The sequence below is a fragment of the Hypanus sabinus genome, chromosome 29 (genome assembly GCF_030144855.1).
Source record: "Hypanus sabinus isolate sHypSab1 chromosome 29, sHypSab1.hap1, whole genome shotgun sequence".
Taxonomy (NCBI): domain Eukaryota; kingdom Metazoa; phylum Chordata; class Chondrichthyes; order Myliobatiformes; family Dasyatidae; genus Hypanus; species Hypanus sabinus.
In genome coordinates this window covers 14,440,007-14,461,514 of record NC_082734.1, presented here as the reverse complement: position 1 = coordinate 14,461,514, position 21,508 = coordinate 14,440,007, and the positions used below count along the sequence as shown (strand labels likewise).

Sequence of the window (21,508 nt, the reverse complement as noted above, 5' to 3'; positions counted from 1 at the left end):
TGCTCTGAGCCTTTCTTTATGCTTGTGATTCCACACAACAAACTAAAGTGAACAAAATCCGTTACTTGTGATATTGACAATATCATCATATGAACAATTCACCAAAAAAAAACCCTGTTAAACGTTTGGCCCTTCACTAATAATGTGGGGTGAGAGTGAAATACAATTCTAGAATGCATCTAGCTTTTCTGTTAATATTAGTAAATAGCAGGAATGATGTCTTTAAGACTTTAAAATCACTTTTCTGTTTCTTTCTGATCTATGCGATGACCCTACTGTCCAGAACCAGGGAGACTGTATTTCAGTGATGGCGGGTAGGGTACTGATGAGATCTCATGTGGTCCACTGTGTACAGCATCTGTGTGTTTAAGGCCACATAGTCATGCATGGCAAACTGTTCAGAGAAGGCTTACTAGACCTGCAATGAATGGTTCATTTTTTAAGATTAGATAGCCTAGGCTTGTATCCTCTGCAGCTGGAAGAGTGAGAGGGAGGTTTGATTGAAACATACAGGATCCTGAAGGGCTTACACAAGATAAGTGCAGAGAGAATGATTGGCTTGTAACTGAGAGCCACTGCTGAAAAATAAGAGGTCACCAGGAGGATGAAACAAGCGAGTCTTTGGAATTCCCTTCCACAAAGAGCAATGGAAGCACATGCTTCAAGATTTTAAGGTAGATGCAGATAGATTCTTGAGAAGTGGTGAAAAGTACCCTTGCAGACAGGAATATGGAATTGTAGTTACCATCAAATCAATTAATCTTACTAAATGAGGGAGCTTGCTTGAGAGATATGTGCCTACTTCTGCTCCTCATATCCTCCAAATAATTATATAAAATGACCTTTAACAGGGATTTGTCCCAGTATTACAGAAAGTCTTCTCAAACAAGTACCATTTGACATTTGAGCCATTTAACGTGGCCACAATGAAAAAGCTACCTGTAGTATTTTCCCTTTTGGATGCTGACTAACCTGCTTGGTGCTTCCAGTTGTTTTAACTATCAGAAGACTTGATTTTTCTTACTTTTATCGTCAGCTGGCTCTTCCTTTGCTTTTATTTTGGATAATGCTCCTGCTTTGCCCTTCATTCTACGGTTCATCAGCAGCACCTTCCTCCCTGAAAAGATTAAATAAACTAGTTACAGGTATATCCACTTCCCAACACCACCCCCCACCATTTTATAAGTGCATCTTACACCATGGCAAAGGGGTTTTACTTTATACAATCCAGTTAACCCACCTTTCCAGTGTAAACCCCACACTTCACATTCACCAGACGGCAATTTCTCAAATTCTCCGCTCCATCTGGAGTTCAAGGATCTCATCTTTGCAATCCCATTAGTAAATACATTGCCATTTTACTGAAAAGCAGCTTTTCTGTCGAAAAGTATGTGTGAACCACTTTGAAACTGGACATCACTTCTGTCCCAGTAACATGCTATCTCTGTCTCTATACACAGAAAAGATTACATCAAGATACATACATGGAATTGGTACAATCATTCTTCTAATCAATCGATATTGAAATTCAACAATTTCAAGCATTTTGTTTTCTTTGAATTCATCAAAATTGTTCATGTTTTGATGAAGCTCATCTATCTGTGAGGTCACAACGTGAATAGTTCATTATTAAGACTGTCTGACTGCAGTGATGCTTCTGAAATCTCTGACCCACATTTCCATTCTTTAGTTGGCGCACTCTCATTCTGACTTCCGTCACTAATCTTTCAACTGCTCATCATCACAGCAATTCTGGCTGCATTCTAGTCGAGATTTCCTCTTTGTCCTGTCATCCCTCTCCCAATCTCTCTGCAACTTAACTTACTTCTAAATCTCCTTCCCACTCTTTGATGTGAAACATTTATTTCTCCTTGCACAGATGTTGCCTGGCAGGCTGAGAATATCTGAGTCACAAAAAAAAAACATGTCCAGCAATAACTGAGGTGGACAAAGGCACTTTAGCCTCTACATACTGGATCCTTTACATTCTTATAGGAAGACGACAGTCAGGTGTTGGAAAAGAGAAAGAGATACCGCTTCTACCTCTTCCAACGATTCTGAGTGAGGCACAGAGAGATCTGTATTTACTGACAATTACCTTGATTGTTCAAACTAACAAGTATGTGAATTCATACACTAAATACCTTGTGCGCACACCTGCTAAGTATCCCTGACTCTCCTGGATAGTCAAAGAGTAGCAAAGGTGGAGGAATTTACCCTCGCCAGGCATTCTTCGTTCCTCGTGGTCCCGATTCACTCGCCACGTGCTTCACGCAGGATTCTTCTCGCTTGTATTTGCAATGGTTATTCTTCAAAGTTACCGCTACCAGCGCCCACAAAGCATCCACTTTTATATCCATTTCTTATCAATTCAAATGTCGCATTTCCGTGTCATTGGCCGCAGGTCATGTGTCTGGCCTTCAACACCTGGTCATTGGCTCTGGTTCAAGCAGCATCCATCTATTGTCCTCTTCCCATCAAGGGACAGTTGCTGACTCATGGCTCTTTGTTCTCAGTCAGCAATGAGCTTGAATCGCCTCAGGCATTCACAATCCTGCATGTCATAGCCAACCAAAGAACACCTCACAAATAACTCCTTATTTGGAAATGACCTCCAGTCCAGATTACCTGAAGAGTCTTTGTGTCTTCTTTAAAACACTAATCAAGCCCAGCATGTCAAGCTCACAAAATGAAGAATAGGGGCTGCCATCTTCACAAAATGGCAGCCTCCATCCCCCAAGCACACGGCAAGAACAAAGACCGCTTCTACTGTCCTTGATTCATTTCAATTCACTGATTTGAAGATTGTCATTCTTTCTGGCCAACACAGTGCAGATCAATGACATCTCTTCCTCACTGGCCATCACACCACAGACACACCTCAAGGATGTGTGCACAGCCTACTGCTCTACCTTCTCTAGTCATGATGGTGTGGCTAATCATTGCTCAAACACCACTTAGAAGTTCACCGATGACACCACTGTTGACGGTAGAATCTCTGTTGTCAGTGAGGAGGCTTGCAGGAACGAGATAGATTGCCTGGTCAAGTGTTGTCACAACAATCTCACATCAATGATCACGGAACTGACTGTAGACTTCAGAAAGGGGAAGAGTGTACAGCTTCATGATCCTGGACCGAAAAATCTCAGGATCTATACTGGGCCCAACATATTGATGAAGTCTGCATGCCAACAGCTCTACTTTATTAGGAGTTTGAGGTGACTTGGTTATGTCAACAAAGGCTCTCACAGAATTTCTATAGATGTACAGTGAAGAGATGCACGGTTGCATCACAGCTGGTATGAAACCTCCAATGCACAAGACCGCAGGAGGCTACAGAGAGATCTAGACTCAGGCAGATGCTTCACGGGAATGCGGGCTTGCCTGCTGCAGCCACCCAGGGAAGAAAGACACTGGAGGCATCCAGCCTCCTGACGAAGGGTCTCGGCCCCAAACACCGACAGCGCTTCTCCCTATCGATGCTGCCTGGCCTGCTGTGTTCTACCAGCATTTTGTCTGTGTTGTTGTTTGAATTTCCACCATCTGCAGATTTCTTCGTGTCAGCCCTTCCAGAGTTCATTCGGTGGAAAACAAACTGGATTGTGCGCATGCATTTGTTCATCTGCAGACTGCCGAGGGCTTGTTGCCGACAACACCATTGCTCCACCAATTTACAAGACATGACACTCAGGGACTTCAACTATATTACTTTTGTCTACCTGGATATTCACTGCTGTCTTGTATATGCTATATGTGCCGTGTGCTGTGTAAGACTGTTGGTACTGTGTTTTACACCTTGGCTCTGGGAGAACACTGTTTCATTTGGCTGTAGTATGGTTGACAACTGAAATGGAATTCCCCACTACTAAGTACATCTTCAGCAAGCAAGGGAGTATCTGCAGAGGGGAGTAAAGAGTCAACAATTTGACTGCTTGCTTGATGAGTCCTGATGAAGAGTCTCAGCCCGAAAGGTCAATTGCTTACTCCCCAACCCGGATGCTGCCCGTATCACTCAAGTTCCTCCAGCATTTTGTGCATGCTGCTCATGATTTCCAGCTTCTGCAGAATCTCTTGTGTTTATGATTTACCCCTCTACAAGATGTACCATTTTGCAGTTCTCCAGTATAGTCTTCCGAAACAACAGTAGGAATGAAACTTAATCCATGGTCAGGGGTACCAAAAAAAAAAGCAGTAAATGAAATAAGCTCAAGAGGGTCAAAGGTGCAATGTTAGGATATCATCCTATTGATAATGAACTTAAGTTACTTTTTCTTTTATGGATAATTACAAGCTATTCTCATAAAATGCTCGGAAAATATTTTACCTTTTTGTACAAGGTGTAGGTGAGTTTATAATAACACACTACGCCAACATTGTCTCCACAAAAAATTTGTAAATTTCAATACTTTCAAATGCATTTTGAAACTTTAATGGCTTTTATTTTTTTTTAAACTTATTTCCTACCCTAATCACAAACATTATTTCTGGCTCAGTAAAAGTCGTTGAGGCTCTGCTTTTTGAACTTCTTGATTTAAATGACTGAGAGAAATCTTTAACCTGATTGGCTGCTCAGCTAGCTTGATGACCTCACCCTTCCTAGACACAGGAAACCAATCCGACAGCACTCGATGTTGAGAAAGGAAAAGCAACCGAGAACACTACACCACAAAAATCAACAGCAAATGACATCAGTTAGCAGCTAATTAAAGAACCCAGACTATTGTAAAAGATCTTGCATTACACATTCCAATTACAAGTATTATTTGAAAATACACAAGCCAATAATTAAGAGTATTATTCTCCCATATTTGTTAAAGAGTCAGTATTTGGACAGCTCAGGAAGTAATTAAAGGTGGGAAATGAATAACAGGAATGAAAACGCTAAAGGATGTTGCTCAAAACAGTAAATAAAGGGGGTAACCATTTTAATAGGGGATTTGATTAGATGTAAATGAAACAAACCTAAGCAATCTAAATTCAAAGTAAATTTAATATCAAAGTCCATATACGTCACCAAATGTGACCCTGGAAGGTGGGGGTCCTCGATGATGGATGCTACTTTCATGCTCCCTGTAGATGTGCTCAGTGGTGGGAAGGGCTTCACTCATAATGGACTGGGCTGCATCCACTTTTCATATGCTTTTTCATTCAAGGACATTGGTGTTTCCATGACAGGCCTTGACGCAATCAGTCAATATATTCTCCACAGCATATCTACAGAAGTTTGTCTAAGTTTCAGATGACACGCTGAATCTTTGCAAACTTCTTTAAAAAAAAAGTAGAAGTGCTGCTGAACCTTCTTCATAATGGCACTTAAGTGCTGGACCCATAACATCAGCTGAAATGATCAACACTGAGGAATTTAAAGTTGCTGACCCTCTCCATGTCAGGTCTCCCAGTGAGCTCTGGCTCATGGACCTCTGGTTTCCTCCTTCTGAAGTCAGTAGTCAGCTCCTTGGTCTCGGTGACGTCGAATGAGAAGTTGTGGTTGTGGCACCACTCAGCCAGATTTTCAATCTCCCCCCACATGCTGATTCATCATCACCTTGGATTCGGCCAACGGCAGTGGTAGTGTCAGCAAACTTAAATATAGCATTGGATCTGTGCTTAGCCTCACAGTCACAAGTATAAAATAAGTGGAACAGGGGGTTAAGCACACAGCCTAGTGGCACACCTGTGCTGATGGAGATTGTGGAGGAGATAATGTCAATCTAAACTGACTGGGGTCTGCAAGTGAGGAAATTGAGGATCTTATTGCACAAGGAGGTACGAAGGTCTTGAAGCTTATTGATTAGTGTTGAGGGGGTTGACAGTATTGAATACCAAGCTGTTGTCAATGCAGAGCATCCTGATATATGCATCTTCACTGTCCAGATGTTCCATTTTTGAGTGAAGAGTCAATGAAATGGCATCCGCTGTTGGCCTGTTGTGATAGTAGGCAAATTGGAGTCGCTTCTGAGACAGAGGTCAATATGTTTGATCACCAACCTGCCAGAGCACTTCATCACTGTGGATCTAAGTGCTAATAGACGACAGACATTGAGGAAGATTTCCACTTCTTGGGCACCAGTTATAATTGAAACTTGCTTGATGCGAGTGGGTGCCTAAGACTGCCAAAGTGAGAGATTAAATTTATCGGTGAACACTCCAGTCAGTTGATCAGCACAGGTCCTAAGTACCTGGGAAAGGGTCAGACGCACCCTCCTGAAGGATGCTCTCACGTCGGCCTCAGAGACTGAAATCGCAGCATCATCAGGGACTGTGGGAGTTTGTGAAAGTTCCTAGCACCGAGAGTTGGATGCTTAATGGTTCATCATGTGAACAATTTAGTATTTGTAAATGATATAAGATACAGGAAATAGAAGCCATTACATCACCATTGGTTGGGAATAGAGATTCATATTTCTGGGAAACTCTTGATTCAAACAAGCTCAGAACTTTGCTCTCATTTTGGAAGAGGTTCAGTGTCAGGACTTACTTCTTCTCTTGTAAGTCTTCTTCTTTGCCTTGTTGGTTTCTTTCCACTTAGTCACCGGTTGTTCAGGAGCTATGTACAAAGCGAGAGAAAGAAATCTTAAATACAGGTCAAAGAAAAAGCTGGAGTTACACGACATATCTACCTGGGGCACAGGTTGATATCCCCAATTTTTTGGTTGGCTGACGGCAACCAGTTACAAAGTAACATTAACAGAATCAGGCCATTCAGCCCATCAACTCTGCTCCACCATTCAATCATTTCAATCATGACTGATTTATTTTCCCTCTGTGGCAATGAATTCCATAGATTTAGCACCCTCTGGCTAAAAAAACTGTTCTAAATTATCTACCTTGAATAGATTCACAGTTAACGGACATCTTTGCTTACACTAAAAGAAAATGTTGGTGATAGTCAGATTAGGCAGCAACTGCGAACAGAGAAAGAGAGTTAACAATTTAGGCTGTTAACTCTTGATCAGAGGCCTAACTTCGTTTCCCTATGAACGATGCCTGTACTGATGTGAAACCCCAACATTTTGTGCTTTTATTTCAGAGTATTCAGAGATGATAAGTCTGATATGGACTAGTCAGCATGGCTTTGGCTGTGTGGATTTGGAAATGGCTTGCTCACAGAAGGCAGCGGACGGCAGTGGATGGAGTGTACCCTGCCTGCAGGTTTCTGCATTATCTGATTTATCATAGAACAGTACAGCACAGTACAGGAACTTCAGTCCATAATGTTGTGCGGATCTTTTAACCTACTCCAAGATCAATCTAACCTTTTTCTCCAACATAGCCCTCCATTTTTCTTTCATCTCTGTGCCCATCTAAGAGCCTCGTTAATGTCCCGAATGTATCTACCTCTACCACTACTCCCAGCAGTGCATTCCATGAACTTACCACTTGTGTTAAAAAACAGCGACCTCTGACGTCCCCTGAATACTTTCCTCCAATCGCCTTAAAGTATGTTCTCTTGCATTAGCCATTGCCACCCTGGAAGAAAGGCACTGGCTATCTACTCCGCCTTTTATCATCTTATGCACCTCATCCTTCTTCACTCCAAAGAAAAAATTCCTAGCTTGCTCAACCTATCCTTATACACACTCTCAAGTCCAGACAGCATTCTAGTAAACCTCCTCTGCAATCTTTCTAAATCTTCCACATTCATCTTATGAGGCAACCAGAATGGCACATAATATTCCAAGATGTTCCAGGACATCCCCTCTTATTACTATCATCAGGAGGGAGAGGACAGGAGCCTGAAGGCGCACACTCAATGTTTCAAGAATAGCACCTTCCCATCAACACGAAAGATCCATGAATTCATGAACACTACTGCATTATTTTTCTTTAACACTATTTTACTTAAACATAATAAATTTGAGGACTTGCACTGTAACAACATTCATGATATAGGTTTCTGGAGTGTGGTCTTACCGGAGTTTTATACTGCTACAACATTACCTCACCATTCTTGTACCCCTGACTAACAAAGGCCAACATACCAATGTCTTCATAACTACCCTAACAACTTACTTGGCAACCTTTAGGGATCTACGGACATGGACCCCAAGATCTCTCTGTTCTTCCACACTGCTCAGAACCTGCAATTAACCTGTACTGTCTTCAAGTTTGACCTTCCAAAAAGTGTATCACTTCACACTTTTCTGGACTGAACTCTATCTGCTGCTTCTCAGCCCAGCTCTGCAAACTGCCAATGCTGCATTGTAACCTACAACAACCTTCCACACCATCCATACCACCACCAACTTTTGGTGTCATCTGCAAACTTACAAATCCACCATTCTACTTCCATGTCTAGGTCATTGATAAAAATCGCAAAGTGTCCCAGAGTATATCCCTGCCAAACACAACTAGTTGCAAACCTCCAATCAGAATACATTCCTTCTACTACCATCCTCTGGCTTCTGTGAGCAAACCGAAGCCATGCCTGTCACAAAGCCAGGCTGACCACCCCTAATCAGACTATGCATCTCCAAATGCCCAGTTTGCCCAGCACTGATATAATTCCCAGGATTACTTTTATTACTGTACTTGAACAAAGGAATAACATTTGCCATCCTCAAAGCTTCTAATTTTTACTCCTGTGGCCAATGAGGACAGGCAGATAATCAAAGACGTAGCAATATCTTTCCTTGCTTCTCGCGGTAACCTGGGGTATATCCCATCCTGCCCCAGACAAGAACCTATCCTACTGTTTTTCAGAAGTTTCAACACAGCCTTGATCGATTAATCTTAATTTTGACATGTTCCAGCACATTAACCTGTTCTCTGCTGACCTCACATTCAACAAGGTCCCTCTCACTGGTGAACACTGAGGCAAAGTATTCATTAATGACATCCCCTATCTCTTCCAATAGCAGGTATGTTTCCTCTTTTAACTCTACTTGCCAAAGCCTTCTCATGTCCCCTTCTAGCTCTAACACCATTCTTAAGCTATTTGGTTATCTTATAACTCTCAAAAGCTTATCCAACCTGCTTCCTAAACCTTAGCAACACATACAAACTGCTGGAGGAACTCAGCAGGTCAGGCCTCATCTAAGGTAAGGAATTAACTGTAACATTTTGGGTTGAGCCCCTTCATTAGAAATATACACAGCTCAGGACACTAATCGCACCATGCTCAACCTTTTGATCCCTGACTTTGTCTGAGGTCTCCACAACCTCTCCACTAACTTTTCTAGCACTCTGGTTTCCATTCTGCTGCAACTCTAGTTTAAACCTTACTGTGTAGCACTAGCAAACCTTCCCACTAGGATATTAGTCCTCCAGTTCAGGTGCAAATCATCTCCTGTTTATCCTAAATCTTAAGTATGCTTCCTACTTCCTCGTGATTAAATGTTCCACCTCTCTTGTTAAAATAACATTTCCCTGCCTCAAACTTATCCAGAACCCTATGTAAGCGCTCCTTAAACATCCTCCACATTTTCCCAAGAACATCTGCTTCCAATTTATAGACCCAAGTTCCTGCCTAATAGCATCATAACACACCATCCCCCAGTTAAATACCTTCCCATACCATCTACTCTTATCCTTGTGCAAGGCTATGCTAAAGGTTTAAGGATGCTATGCTCATCCACTGAGAAAGCTGCCACCTGATCAGGCTCACTGCCTAGTACTAGATCCAGCATGGCCTCTCCTCCAGTTGGCTTCTTCATATATAGTGTCAGGAAACCTTCCTGGACACATTTAACAAATTCTGCCCCATCTAAATTAAGGAGGAGCCAATTAATATTAGAGATGTCAATACTGATCAATATTATCAAAAGAGACATTGAATGAGGCCACTTTGCGTATCTGTATTTTGGTCGATGTTTCCAGTTATTCCCATTCATTTGTTTAGTTTATCCTTAAATCAGTCAATGAAAACAATTACACCTTCATATCTCCAGCTCTTCCCTACTCTGCCTGACAGAAACAATGTCAACTTGGAAGCTGTAGAGAAGGTGTAGAGGAGCTTTACCAGGATTCTGCCTGTAGTAGAGGGATGTGTTATGAAAATAGGTGAGATGTTAGGGCTTTTCTCTTTGGAACGAAGGAGTCGTATAAGATGACAAGAGGAATAGATCATTTGGATGGCCAGGGGCAGTGGTGGAGGCAGATTCATTAGGGGCATTTAAGAGTTGAGGGGTTCTCAACCTGCGGTCCACAGACACTTTGCTTAATGGTGTTGGTCTATGGCATGAGAAAAAGGTTGGGAATCCCTGTCTTAGATAGACACATGATGACAGAAAATTGGAGGGAAGGGTTAGATTGATTGTAGGAATTCTGCTTATTGGCTTTGGATGTCATGACATATTAAGAGCTCATCCATATCTTTTGGAAATACAACGAGGGATTCTGCCTTTGATTCAGGACCTAGTTCTTGTTGGATAATCTTGCTCCTCCACCCCCCCACCAACCTTCAACTCTACTCCTAACAACAATGTACAAATCTATGTCTCTCATGCTCTCCAAGTGAAATAATTTTACAAATTTTACTTAAAGCTCCTCTTCTACTCCTCTGTTCCAAAGTAAATATGCTCAGAATAGCTGATCTTTTCCCTTAACTACAGTTCTCCAGTTTTGGAACATGCAGCTTAATCTACTTTACACCCTCTCCTGTACTACTATATTCCTCCATTGGACTAAAACAGCACAGAAACAGGTCCTGTGGCCACCCAGTCCACATTCATCAAGTGCCCATCCCCTCGTCCCTTGTTATTCCTCCCCTAACTCCCATCAATCCTCCAACCTGCCCCCGAGATTGTACCACTCGCACACCAGAGGCAATTTCACAGTGGCCAATGTGAAACACATATCAACACATGGACCTCTGGAGGAAACCCACAAAGTTCCAGGGGAAATACACACAGAGAGCACCCAAGGTCAGGATTAAATCCAAGTAACTGGGGCTGTGAGCAAACAGGTATACTAGCTGTGCTAATTTGTGATGACCAGTACATCCACCTTCTGTGGCATAGTCTGTACTTTACCGATGGTTTCTTAGCCACCGGGCTTGCTACCTCGAGAGTTCTGTTGACATGAGCTGCAGGATTTCTCTGCTTCCCCCTTGCAGAGCAGCTTTGCCACATTTCACTTCAGAGGTTTGCCGTCACACTCCCTTTTTGAACGAAAACCATTTTCATGATTGCATCACCTCCCCCATTGAACATGCTCCAGGAGCCCTCCGCCTTGCTGTAACTTAAGATGCTACCGGATTTCCAAAACCCTGAACTCTGATTTGAACAACTGGAGATACACCTGGCACAGTTGCACAGTTATGCAGGACACATGAAACCAACCTCTTCCCCCCCCCAGCCCCCACGGGGTTCTCATTAGGCAGTGGAATTACTGCAGATAAGACTCAGCTGTCCAACATTTTGCTTGAAAAAACATTCAGATTAATTACTTTGAATACTTACAGATTTATGGCTGCTCCCTAGTTTAAATATATCCTGTATTGGCTGGCGTTCTCTCCCCAGCAAGACTATTTAGTCCTACATTAAACCTCCCATATTTACCCTGGCTGGCAAGAGGCACCATTAAAATGGCATCTCTACACTGAGTGTCTACGCTGGTTACAATCAGATCTGCATTCAATGAACAGCTATTCTGGGAATATTGGTATCCTGCAAGACTAAAGCTTCATCAAAAGAATATTATTAACCTGAAGCCATTCTCTTTAGCTTTTAGCTAAACTGCACACTAACACCCATTCCACTTCCAGGATGAGCAGAATGATTCTTGCAGGCACTTGTCAGAAGTGACTGCTAGATGATTTCTCTTCTAAAGAAGTCCACTGATTCAGAAAGGCCAACAGTAGGCTTACATGGTTCAAATCTCACTCTTCAAAAACTTAAACTTACACAAACTTTACAAAAGTTTTCATAAATAAAGTAGAGATTCAAGAGATAATTTGTTTTTTAGATCTTAAGGGGGTTGAATCATGCTTGCATACATGGTTCATTTCAGATACAAGAGAAATGTAGCAACAGAGGCCAAAACTTCAAGGATTCTAAAAGGGAGATCTGGATTAGATGTCCAGAGGTGGCTTTCCTCCATGAGAACAGGGAACTGTGGAACAAATTCCCTGCCTGTACAATGGAAGTCAATTCACTGAATACATTGAGGTGGGAGAAGAGGGCAGGACATATTCCATCAAAATTTGTACAATCACATGGGATAAACTGGATATGTAGCCTTTCAAATCTGTCACTTTTATACAGATACCAAGCTGGACTGGTAGACGTCAGAGGGAAAGAAGAAAAGCCTCATCGCATGCTATAGATTTTTCAAGACAGCCGTAAAGTCTAAAACTCTCAGCAAAACTATTTCAAAGAACATGATGAAGGCTCTGTTAAGCTCAGTTACCCACAAGTGATCAAAAGGGGTTAAGTAACTCAAGTGGCCAGAATCAAAGCAGTGGAACATCTTGGACTGTAGGAGGCAGAACTGAAGAATGGTTCGCAGACATGAAGATAACCAACAGCTGAGAAGGGAATGGATTTTTAATACACAAGACAGGTTGGGAGCAGTTGCAGGTTAGCAGGAGTCCGTTTAGGGCATTTAGCCTCCAGTATATGATGACCATAAAACCTTAAGTCATAGAAGCAGAATTAGGCTATTCTGCCCATCCAGTTTGCTCCACCATTCTACATGGCTGATTTATTATTCCCCTCAACCCCATTCTCCTGCCTTCTCCCTGCAAACCTTTGACATCCTCACTAATCAAGAACCTATCAACTTCTGCTTTAGATATACCCAATGACTTGGGTATATCCCAAAGCCGTCCGCACCAGTGGATTCCACAGATACACCACCCTCCAGCTAAAGAAATTCTTTTAGCCAATGACAAAAGTGAAGGAAGGGCTGGAGGAAGCAAAGTTACTTGGAAGCAATGAAGCATTTGAGGATTAGAACAGTGAGTTTAATCACAGCACAACGCCAAAAAGAAAAATAATTGTCAGGTTAAATCTGTACTGATGGCTGGGATGAATTCAATGGAGACCAGAATTTTATGTGGGAGTTGATAATGAACACACAAATTGGACATCACTGGCTGCCTCCACATCCTTAAATAATGAGATGGTCTCACAGGACGAAGCACAGGGAATGACATGAGACACATTTATGTAGCACTCTTTGTGAACAATGACTTCTAAAGGCAATTTATAGGCATAGCTGCACATAAAACATGGATTTGTGGCGACCCATTTCCTGGCACATCCGAACCGGCTCACAATTAGATAGCCTATGGGGGTTTGCGAGCACAGAGCTTTGGAGCCTCTGCGCCACGGGGGGCAGGTCGAGAGAGGCTTAAAAGTGAGGCTGAGGATTTCGAATAAAGTTTTTCCTTCGACTGCAGTTACCGACTCCGTGTCGTAATTTTAGTGCTGCGTGTAGCACACCGCTACAATTGGTGACCCCGACGGTCCAAACGATTTTTGGACCAGAAATGACCGACGCCGCCTCTGTTCATGCGGTTTCGTTGAAACTGCCGGGCTTCTGGACTCAGCGCCCGAACCTATGGTTCCAGCAAGCCGAAGCCCAATTCCACGTTCGCCAGATCACCTCAGAAGACACCCGCTACTACTACGTGGTGAGCTCCCTCGACCAGGACACAGAGGCCCAGGTCGCGGAGTTCGAACAGTCACCCCCGGCAGACGGCAAGTACACGGAATTCAAAGCCCTGCTCCTCAGGACTTTCGGACTCTCACGGCGCGAGCGGGCTGCCCGTTTACTGCACCTGGAAGGCTTGGGCGACAGACCTCCATCGGATTTAATGAATGAGATGTTGTCTCTCGCCGACGGACACACACCCTGCTTCATGTTTGAGCAGGCATTCCTGGAGCAGCTGCCCGAGGACATACGCCTGCTGCTGTCCGACGTGGATTTCAGTGACCCCCGGAAGGTGGCAGCCTGGGCGGACTTGCTGTGGAACGCCAAAAAGGTGAGCGGGGCGTCCATCGCACAGATCTCCCAGCCACGCTCCCAGCAGCAAACCAGTCCAGGCCTGGCCGCAGAGCCCGCCAACCCCCGGCCCAATGAACACTGGTGTTTCTACCACCTGCGGTGGAGCGCAGAAGCCCGCCGTTGTCGCCCGCCCTGCAAGTTCCTGGGAAACGCCAGGGCCAGCTGCCGCTGATGGCTACGGCGGCTGGCCATCAGGATAGCCTCCTGTATGTGTGGGATAGAAGGTCGGGACGCCGGTTTTTTGTCGATACTGGGGCTGAGATCAGCGTTTTACCTCCGACGAGTTACGACACCCGCAGCAGGGCACCGGGTCCCCCCCTGAGGGCTGTGAATGGCAGCACAGTAAGGACCTATGGCACCCGTCAGGTGCAGCTACAGTTCGGCTCCAGCCAGTTCACGTGGGACTTCACACTGGCCGCCGTAGCCCAACCGCTTCTGGGTGCGGATTTTTTGCGGGCTCACAGCCTACTGGTCGACCTGCCCAGGAAGAGACTGGTACACACCGAGACCTTTCAGACGTTCTCCCTGGGTGCAGCCCAGTTGCCAGCCCCTCACCTCGGCTCCATCACGCTGTCCGACAACGACTTCACCAGGGTCCTGGCGGATTTCCCATCGGTTCTGGCACCGCAGTTCACAGCGGCCATGCCTAGGCACGGCATACAGCACCACATCCCGACCCAGGGACCACCCCTCCATGCCCGCGCTCGGCGGCTTCCCCCGGACAAGCTCCGACTGGCGAAGGAGGAGTTCCAGAGGATGGAGGAATTGGGGATCATCCGGCGGTCCGACAGCCCATGGGCCTCCCCCCTGCACATGGTGCCCAAAGCGACGGGAGGCTGGAGACCATGCGGCGACTACCGCAGGCTGAACGAGGCTACCACACCGGACCGCTACCCTGTGCCGCACATTCAGGACTTTGCAGCAAACCTGCACGGCGCACGGATCTTCTCCAAGGTAGACCTCGTCCGAGGGTACCATCAAATCCCGATGCATCCTGACGACGTCCCCAAAACGGCTCTCATCACCCCGTTTGGCCTTTTCGAGTTCCTCCGCATGTCGTTCGGCCTGAAGAATGCCGCACAGACGTTCCAGCGGTTAATGGACGCGGTGGGACGGGACCTGGACTTCGCGTTCATCTATTTGGATGACATCCTCATAGCCAGCAGCAGTCGTCAGGAGCATCTGTCCCACCTCCGTCAACTCTGCGCCTGACTGAGTGAGTACGGTCTTATAATCAACCCCACCAAATGCCAGTTCGGACTTGATACCATTGACTTCCTGGGCCACAGGATTACTAAAGACGGGGCAACCCCTCTGCCTGCTAAGGTAGATGCGGTCCGCCACTTTCCCCGACCCACCACGATCAAAGGCCTTCAGGAATTCGTAGGTATGGTCAATTTCTACCACCGCTTCCTCCCTTCCGCTGCCCGGATCATGCGCCCCCTGTTCGCCCTGATGTCGGGTCCGAGCAAGGACATTACCTGGGACGAGGAGTCCGCCGCCGCTTTCGGTCAAACGAAGGAAGCTTTGGCGAACGCCGCGATGCTAGTACATCCCAGAATGGACGCCCCTACCGCCCTCACAGTGGACGCATCTAACAACGCAGTCGGTGGGGTGCTGGAGCAACTCATCGCAGGTCACTGGCAACCCCTGGCGTTTTTCAGCAAACACCTGCGGCCGCCCGAGCTCAAGTACAGTGCTTTCGACCGGGAACTGTTGGCGCTCTACCTGGCAATCCGGCATTTCAGGTACTTCCTAGAAGGTCGGCCCTTCACCGCGTTCACGGACCACAAACCTCTTACCTTTGCGTTTACGAAAGCGTCCGACCCCTGGTCGTCCCGCCAGCAACGCCACCTGTCCTACATCTCTGAATACACGACGGATGTCCGGCACGTCTCGGGTAAGGACAATGTCGTGGCGGATGCGCTCTCTCGCCCTACCGTTCATGCCCTTTCCCAAGGGGTAGACTTTGAGGCACTGGCAGAGGCGCAGCAGGCGGATGAGGAGATTCCGAGTTACAGAACCGCAGTCTCCGGTTTGCAGCTCCAGGACCTCCCCGTAGGCCCGGGTGAGAGGACCCTACTCTGTGACGTCGCCACCGGCCAGCCCCGTCCTGTCGTCCCGACAGCCTGGCGGCGCCGTGTTTTCGACTCCATTCATAACTTGGCGCATCCCTCCATCCGGACAACTGTCCGGATGGTTTCCAGCAGGTTCGTTTGGCACGGACTCCGCAAACAGGTCAGTGAATGGGCTAAAACGTGCATGCACTGCCAGACGGCCAAGGTGCAGCGGCACACCAAAGCCCCACCGCAGCAGTTCCACCCCGCCCACCGGCGTTTCGACCACATTCATGTGGATATCGTGGGCCCCCTGCCAGTGTCGCAGCCTCCTGACTATCGTGGACCGGTTCACAAGATGGCCAGAGGCGGTCCCGCTCACCGACACCACCTCCGAATCTTGCGCCCGAGCCCTGATCACCACCTGGATATCTCGCTTTGGTGTACCAGCCCACATTACCTCTGACAGAGGCGCCCAGTTCACCTCCAGCCTGTGGTCAGCTATGGCCAGCCTTTTGGGGACTCAGCTGCACCACATAACTGCCTACCACCCACAGTCGAACGGGCTAGTGGAGCGTTTCCACCGTCACCTGAAGTCGGCCCTCATGGCCCGCCTGCGAGGAGCCAACTAGGCGGACGAGCTTTCCTGGGTTCTACTCGGCATCCGCACAGCGCCCAAGGACTACCTGCACGCCTCGTCGGCCGAGTTGGTATACGGCGCGCCCCTGGTTGTCCCTGGGGAGTTCCTACCAGCCCCACGGGGGCAAGAGGAAGATTCCGCAGCAGCCCTGGGCAGACTACGCGAGAAGCTCGGTAACCTGGCCCCCATACCCACTTCACAGCACGGGCGGCACCCGACCTGCGTACCCAAAGACCTACAGAACTGTAAGTTTGTGTTTGTACGAAGGGGCGGGCATCGGCCACCGCTGCAGCGGCCATACGAGGGGCCGTTTATGGTGCTCCGGAACAACGGGTCCACGTTCGTGCTGGACGTTGGGGGGAAAGAGGAGGTTTTCACAGTGAACCGCCTCGAACCGGCCCATGTGGACCTGGCGCAACCGGCCGAGTTTCCGGCACCTCGGCGCAGAGGCCGACCTCCCAAGCAGGTTCTGGCCCAGACTGTGGACATTGGGGGGTGTATCGCCGGTTCTGGGGGGGGGGGGGGGGGGGTGGTTATGTGGTGACCCGTTTCCTGGCACATCCGAACCGGCTCACAATTAGATAGCCTACGGGGGTTTGCGAGCACAGAGCTTTGGAGCCTGTGCGCCACGGGGGGCAGGTCGAGAGAGGCTTAAAAGTGAGGCTGAGGATTTCGAATAAAGTTTTTCCTTCGACTGCAGTTACCGACTCCGTGTCGTAATTTTAGCGCTGCGTGTAGCACACCGCTACAGATTGATAAATTCATGGAAGCAATGCAACATCTCTTTTGCAACAACACCGAGATATCAAGTTTGGTATGGGGGGGGGGGGGGGCACTGCACAGGACTGAAAGAAGCTGCGGAGGGTTGTAAATTTAGTCGGCTCCATCTTGGGTACTAGCCTACAAAGTACACAGGGCATCTTCAAGGAGTGGTGTCTCAGAAAGGCAGCGTCCATTATTAAGGACCCCCAGCACCCAGGCGTGCCCTTTTCTCATTGTTACCATCAGGTAGGAGGTACAGAAGTTTGAAGGCACACACTCAGCGATTCAGGAACAGCTTCTTCCCCTCTGCCATCCAATTCCTAAATGGACATTGATCCTGTGAACAGTACCTCACTTTTTAAATATAGATTATTTTTGTTTTTGCATAATTTTTAATCTATTCAATATGCATATACTGTAATTGGTTTATTTATGTATTTCTTCTTCTATATTATGTATTTAATTGTTAACAAATTTCATGACACATGCCGATGATAATAAACCTGATTCCGATAAGTTTGTGATTAACTGAAGATTAATTTTTTTTCCCTTGGACATTGGTGAGAACTACTGCCTTCCATTATCTAACCCTGCTCCTTTATAAATCACTATTATGGTGTTTTTTTAAAAAAAAATCACCTTAGAAGATATTCAGGGTCTCAATTTAACACTTCTCCAAGACGAGAGACCATATAACACTCTTCCACTTCTGCAGTGGAGTGTCAAGCTATTTCCACACTCAAATCTCCAACGTGAGGTTTGAATGCCCAAACAAGTATACCACTAAGTCACAACCAGAAATGATCAGAGACCCTGCCTGAGGGTGAACCACATGCAATTCAATAACTTAAAATAGTTATGGAAGGAAACATAGAGTTATGGAAACATAGAAAACCTACAGCACAATACAGGCCCTTTGGCCCACAAAGTTGTGCCGAACATGTCCCTACCTTAGAAATTACTAGGCTTACCTAGAGCCCTCTATTTTACTAAGCTCCATGTATCAATCTAAAAGTCTCTTAAAAGACCTTATCGTATCCGCCTCCACCACCGTTGCCGGCAGCCCATTCCACGCACTCACCACTTTGTGAGTAAATAACACCTCTGATATCTCTGTACCTACTCCCCAGCACCTTAAACCTGTGTCCTCTTGTGGCAACCATTTCAGTCTTGGGAAAAAGCCTCTGACTATCCACCGATCTATGCCTCTCATCATCTTATACACCTCAATGTGGTCACCTCTCATCCTCCATCACTCCAAGGAGAAAAGGCCGAGTTCACTCAACCTATTCTCATAAGGCATGCTCCCCAATCCAGGCAACATCCTTGTAAATCTCCTCTGCACCCTTTCTACGGCTTCCACATCCTCCTATAGTAAGGCAGCCAGAACTGAGCAGAGTACTCCAAATGGGATCTGAACAGAGTCCTATATAGCTGCAACATTACCTCTCGGCTCCCAAATTCAACTCCATGATTGATAAGGCCAATTCACCGTATGCCTTCTTAACCACAGAGTCAACCTGTGCAGCTGCTTTGAGCGTCCTATGGACTCGGACCCCAAGATGCCTCTGATCCTCCACACTGCCAGGAGTCTTACCATTAATACTATATTCTGCCATCATATTTGACCTACCAATATGAACCACTTCACACTTATCTGGGTTGAACTCCATCTGCCACTTCTCACCCCAGTTTTGCATCTTATCAAAATCCCGCTGTAAGCCCTCCACACTATCCACAACACCTCCAACCTTTGTGTCATCAGCAAACTTACTAACCCATCCCTCCACTTCCTCATCCAGGTCATTTATAAAAATCACAAAGAGTAAGACCACTTAAGTTACTGATGTAATATGGGAGTAACAAGATAATACTTATAAGACATAAAACATAGGAGCAGAATTAGGCCATTCAGCCCATTGATTCTGTTCCAACATTCAAAATTGTCAAACTATTGTCCCTCTCAATCCATTCTCTTGCCTTCTCCCTGTAACCCTTTTTGCCCTTACTTACCGAGAACCTATGAACGTCTGCTTTAAATATACCGAATGTCTTGGTATCCACAGGCTTCTGACTAAATAATCTCTGTTCTAAAGGTATGTCCTTGTATTTTGAGACTGTGCCCTCTGGTCCTAGACTCCCCCTCCATAGGAAACATCTTCTCCATGTCCACTCTTTCTAGGTCAGGCCCAGAACCATCAATGCTCTTTATAATCTAACCAATTCATTCCTGAGATCCCGTGACCCTCAACCCTCGTCAATGTGAGAACCAAACATATTCCTCCCTTTTCTAGTACAAAATGACATTTAAAAAAAAATCTTACCTGGTGCTACAGGTGCTTGGAGCTGGTAACCAGTCAGTTCACACCAGCCTACTGGATACACATCAGGTGATTCGCAGTCTACCCACTGATCATACTCGTCATCCCACCCATCGAAATGGATCCTCAACAAGCGGTTCACCACTCGTGTGATGGTGGCCACACAGATTAAGCGAGGCTCCATCAGATCAACAGCCTCCAGTTTCATTCCAGGTTCAAAACCATGATACGGAATGTCCTGACAAACAATGAGGATAATTAGGATTACATCACAGACTTCTAATTCTGTAAATCATTACAGCATTAATGATTGTTATAATGATTGTTGCTCCCTTTGGCACTGTAAGTCTGCAAGTTAGACATTCCAAGTGCTAGAAACCAAATTTCCATGGTATTAAATCCAAATTTCCTTGCAGCTCTCAATAATTTTAATTATCTAGCTTACAAAAGCAAACACCCCAGTGAAATCCCTCTCTCCCCCTTGTTAGCGAGAGAGGGGGCCTGTTGAGATGTCGAGCTGTTGAGATGAACAGTGGCTTTTGATGGAAGATAGATCATGGTCTTTGGGGGCTTGATATTGCTTGCATAGTGGATGGTGGGGGCAGGGGTGGGGTTCTGATAATGAATAAGTGTGGGGAGGGTGAGAGGTGAGGGAGGAGGGCTTTGGGGTTCTTATGTTTTTCTGCCATTCATTCTTTGCACGTTTTCCCCCGTCTTATGGATATCTGGAAAGAGTAAGGATTACTGTATACATTCTCTGACATTAAACTGAACTTTGAACCATTGAGACAGAGCCAAATGATGGCATAACCAAAAGATCCGACCTAAAGCTTTGCAGTCCTACCACATCCAGTCGTGAGCAGTGGAGGACAGCCAGTGTAAGGTCTTGGCTCCAAGTACATCCCAAACCCAGAATGTGTGTGCAAAAGAGGCTGATTCACTCAAACACATTCAACCCGAATGACTGAAAAGATGATTCTTATCTGCTCTACCGCGATTCCCTCCATCACAGAAGCCAGTTTTTAGCAACTTTAATTCACTCTATAAGGTATCAAAAATACTGGATCCAGCAACCTATAGTACAAAATAGCTATGCTCCACAACTAGCTGTGCTGTAGGCCAAACACAGCTACCTGACAATGTGCAAAGTCAAAAGAGATTGAAGATTAGCTTTATTTGCCACATGTATATCAAAACATTGTGAGGTGGAGTGGAGATCTGTCTCCAGCAAAGGAGGTGTAAGGTGCTCCTTCTATCTGCTAGCCTGAAGATCAGCCTTGGGCAAGGTGTAGCACCTGCTTAGCAACCTGACGGGGTCATGTGAAGCCAAGGGAGCAGGTGGTGGATGGTCGTATGAGCAGCTAGCGCACATCACAAGTCCTGGTTTTGCAACCATTGACTCTAAGCAGACAATCCCTGAAAAGTATTGAAATTGGCTGGGGCCACCCATCTTGTAAAGACACTTCCCAGAAGAAGGCAATGGTAAACCACTTCTGTGGGAAAATTTGCCAGAAACAATCATGGTGAAAGGCCATAATCACCCACGTCATACAACACGGCACATAAGTATGATGATGATGATGATAAGAAACATATCGTGAAAGGACTACAGACCTGCACAGGACTACATCAAGTGCACAAAACAATGCAGGGCAGTACAATAATCAATAAACAAGACAATAGGCTCAGTAGAGGATAAATTTCAATATAATAATAAATGATGCAGATGTCAGTCTAGACTCTGAGTATTGAGGAGTCTGATGGCTTGGGGGAAG

At 45.9% G+C, this 21,508-nt stretch overlaps 1 protein-coding gene across 2 annotated transcripts in view; it reads right to left on the bottom strand.

Annotated features, from left to right (window-relative positions):
• Positions 1–21,508, bottom strand: part of l3mbtl2 (L3MBTL histone methyl-lysine binding protein 2) — an 85,977-nt gene that overhangs the window by 8,761 nt on the left and 55,708 nt on the right. The window contains exons 14-16 of one of the 2 annotated variants that reach the window (XM_059953735.1): positions 19,737–19,971; positions 6,479–6,547; positions 1,025–1,117 (exon numbers count right to left, since the gene is read on the bottom strand). In XM_059953735.1, the coding sequence (XP_059809718.1) occupies positions 1,025–1,117; positions 6,479–6,547; positions 19,737–19,971 (397 nt within the window). Of the gene's footprint in view, positions 1–972; positions 1,118–6,478; positions 6,548–19,736; positions 19,972–21,508 lie in introns of both variants that reach the window. The other variant, XM_059953736.1, reaches the window with a different exon arrangement.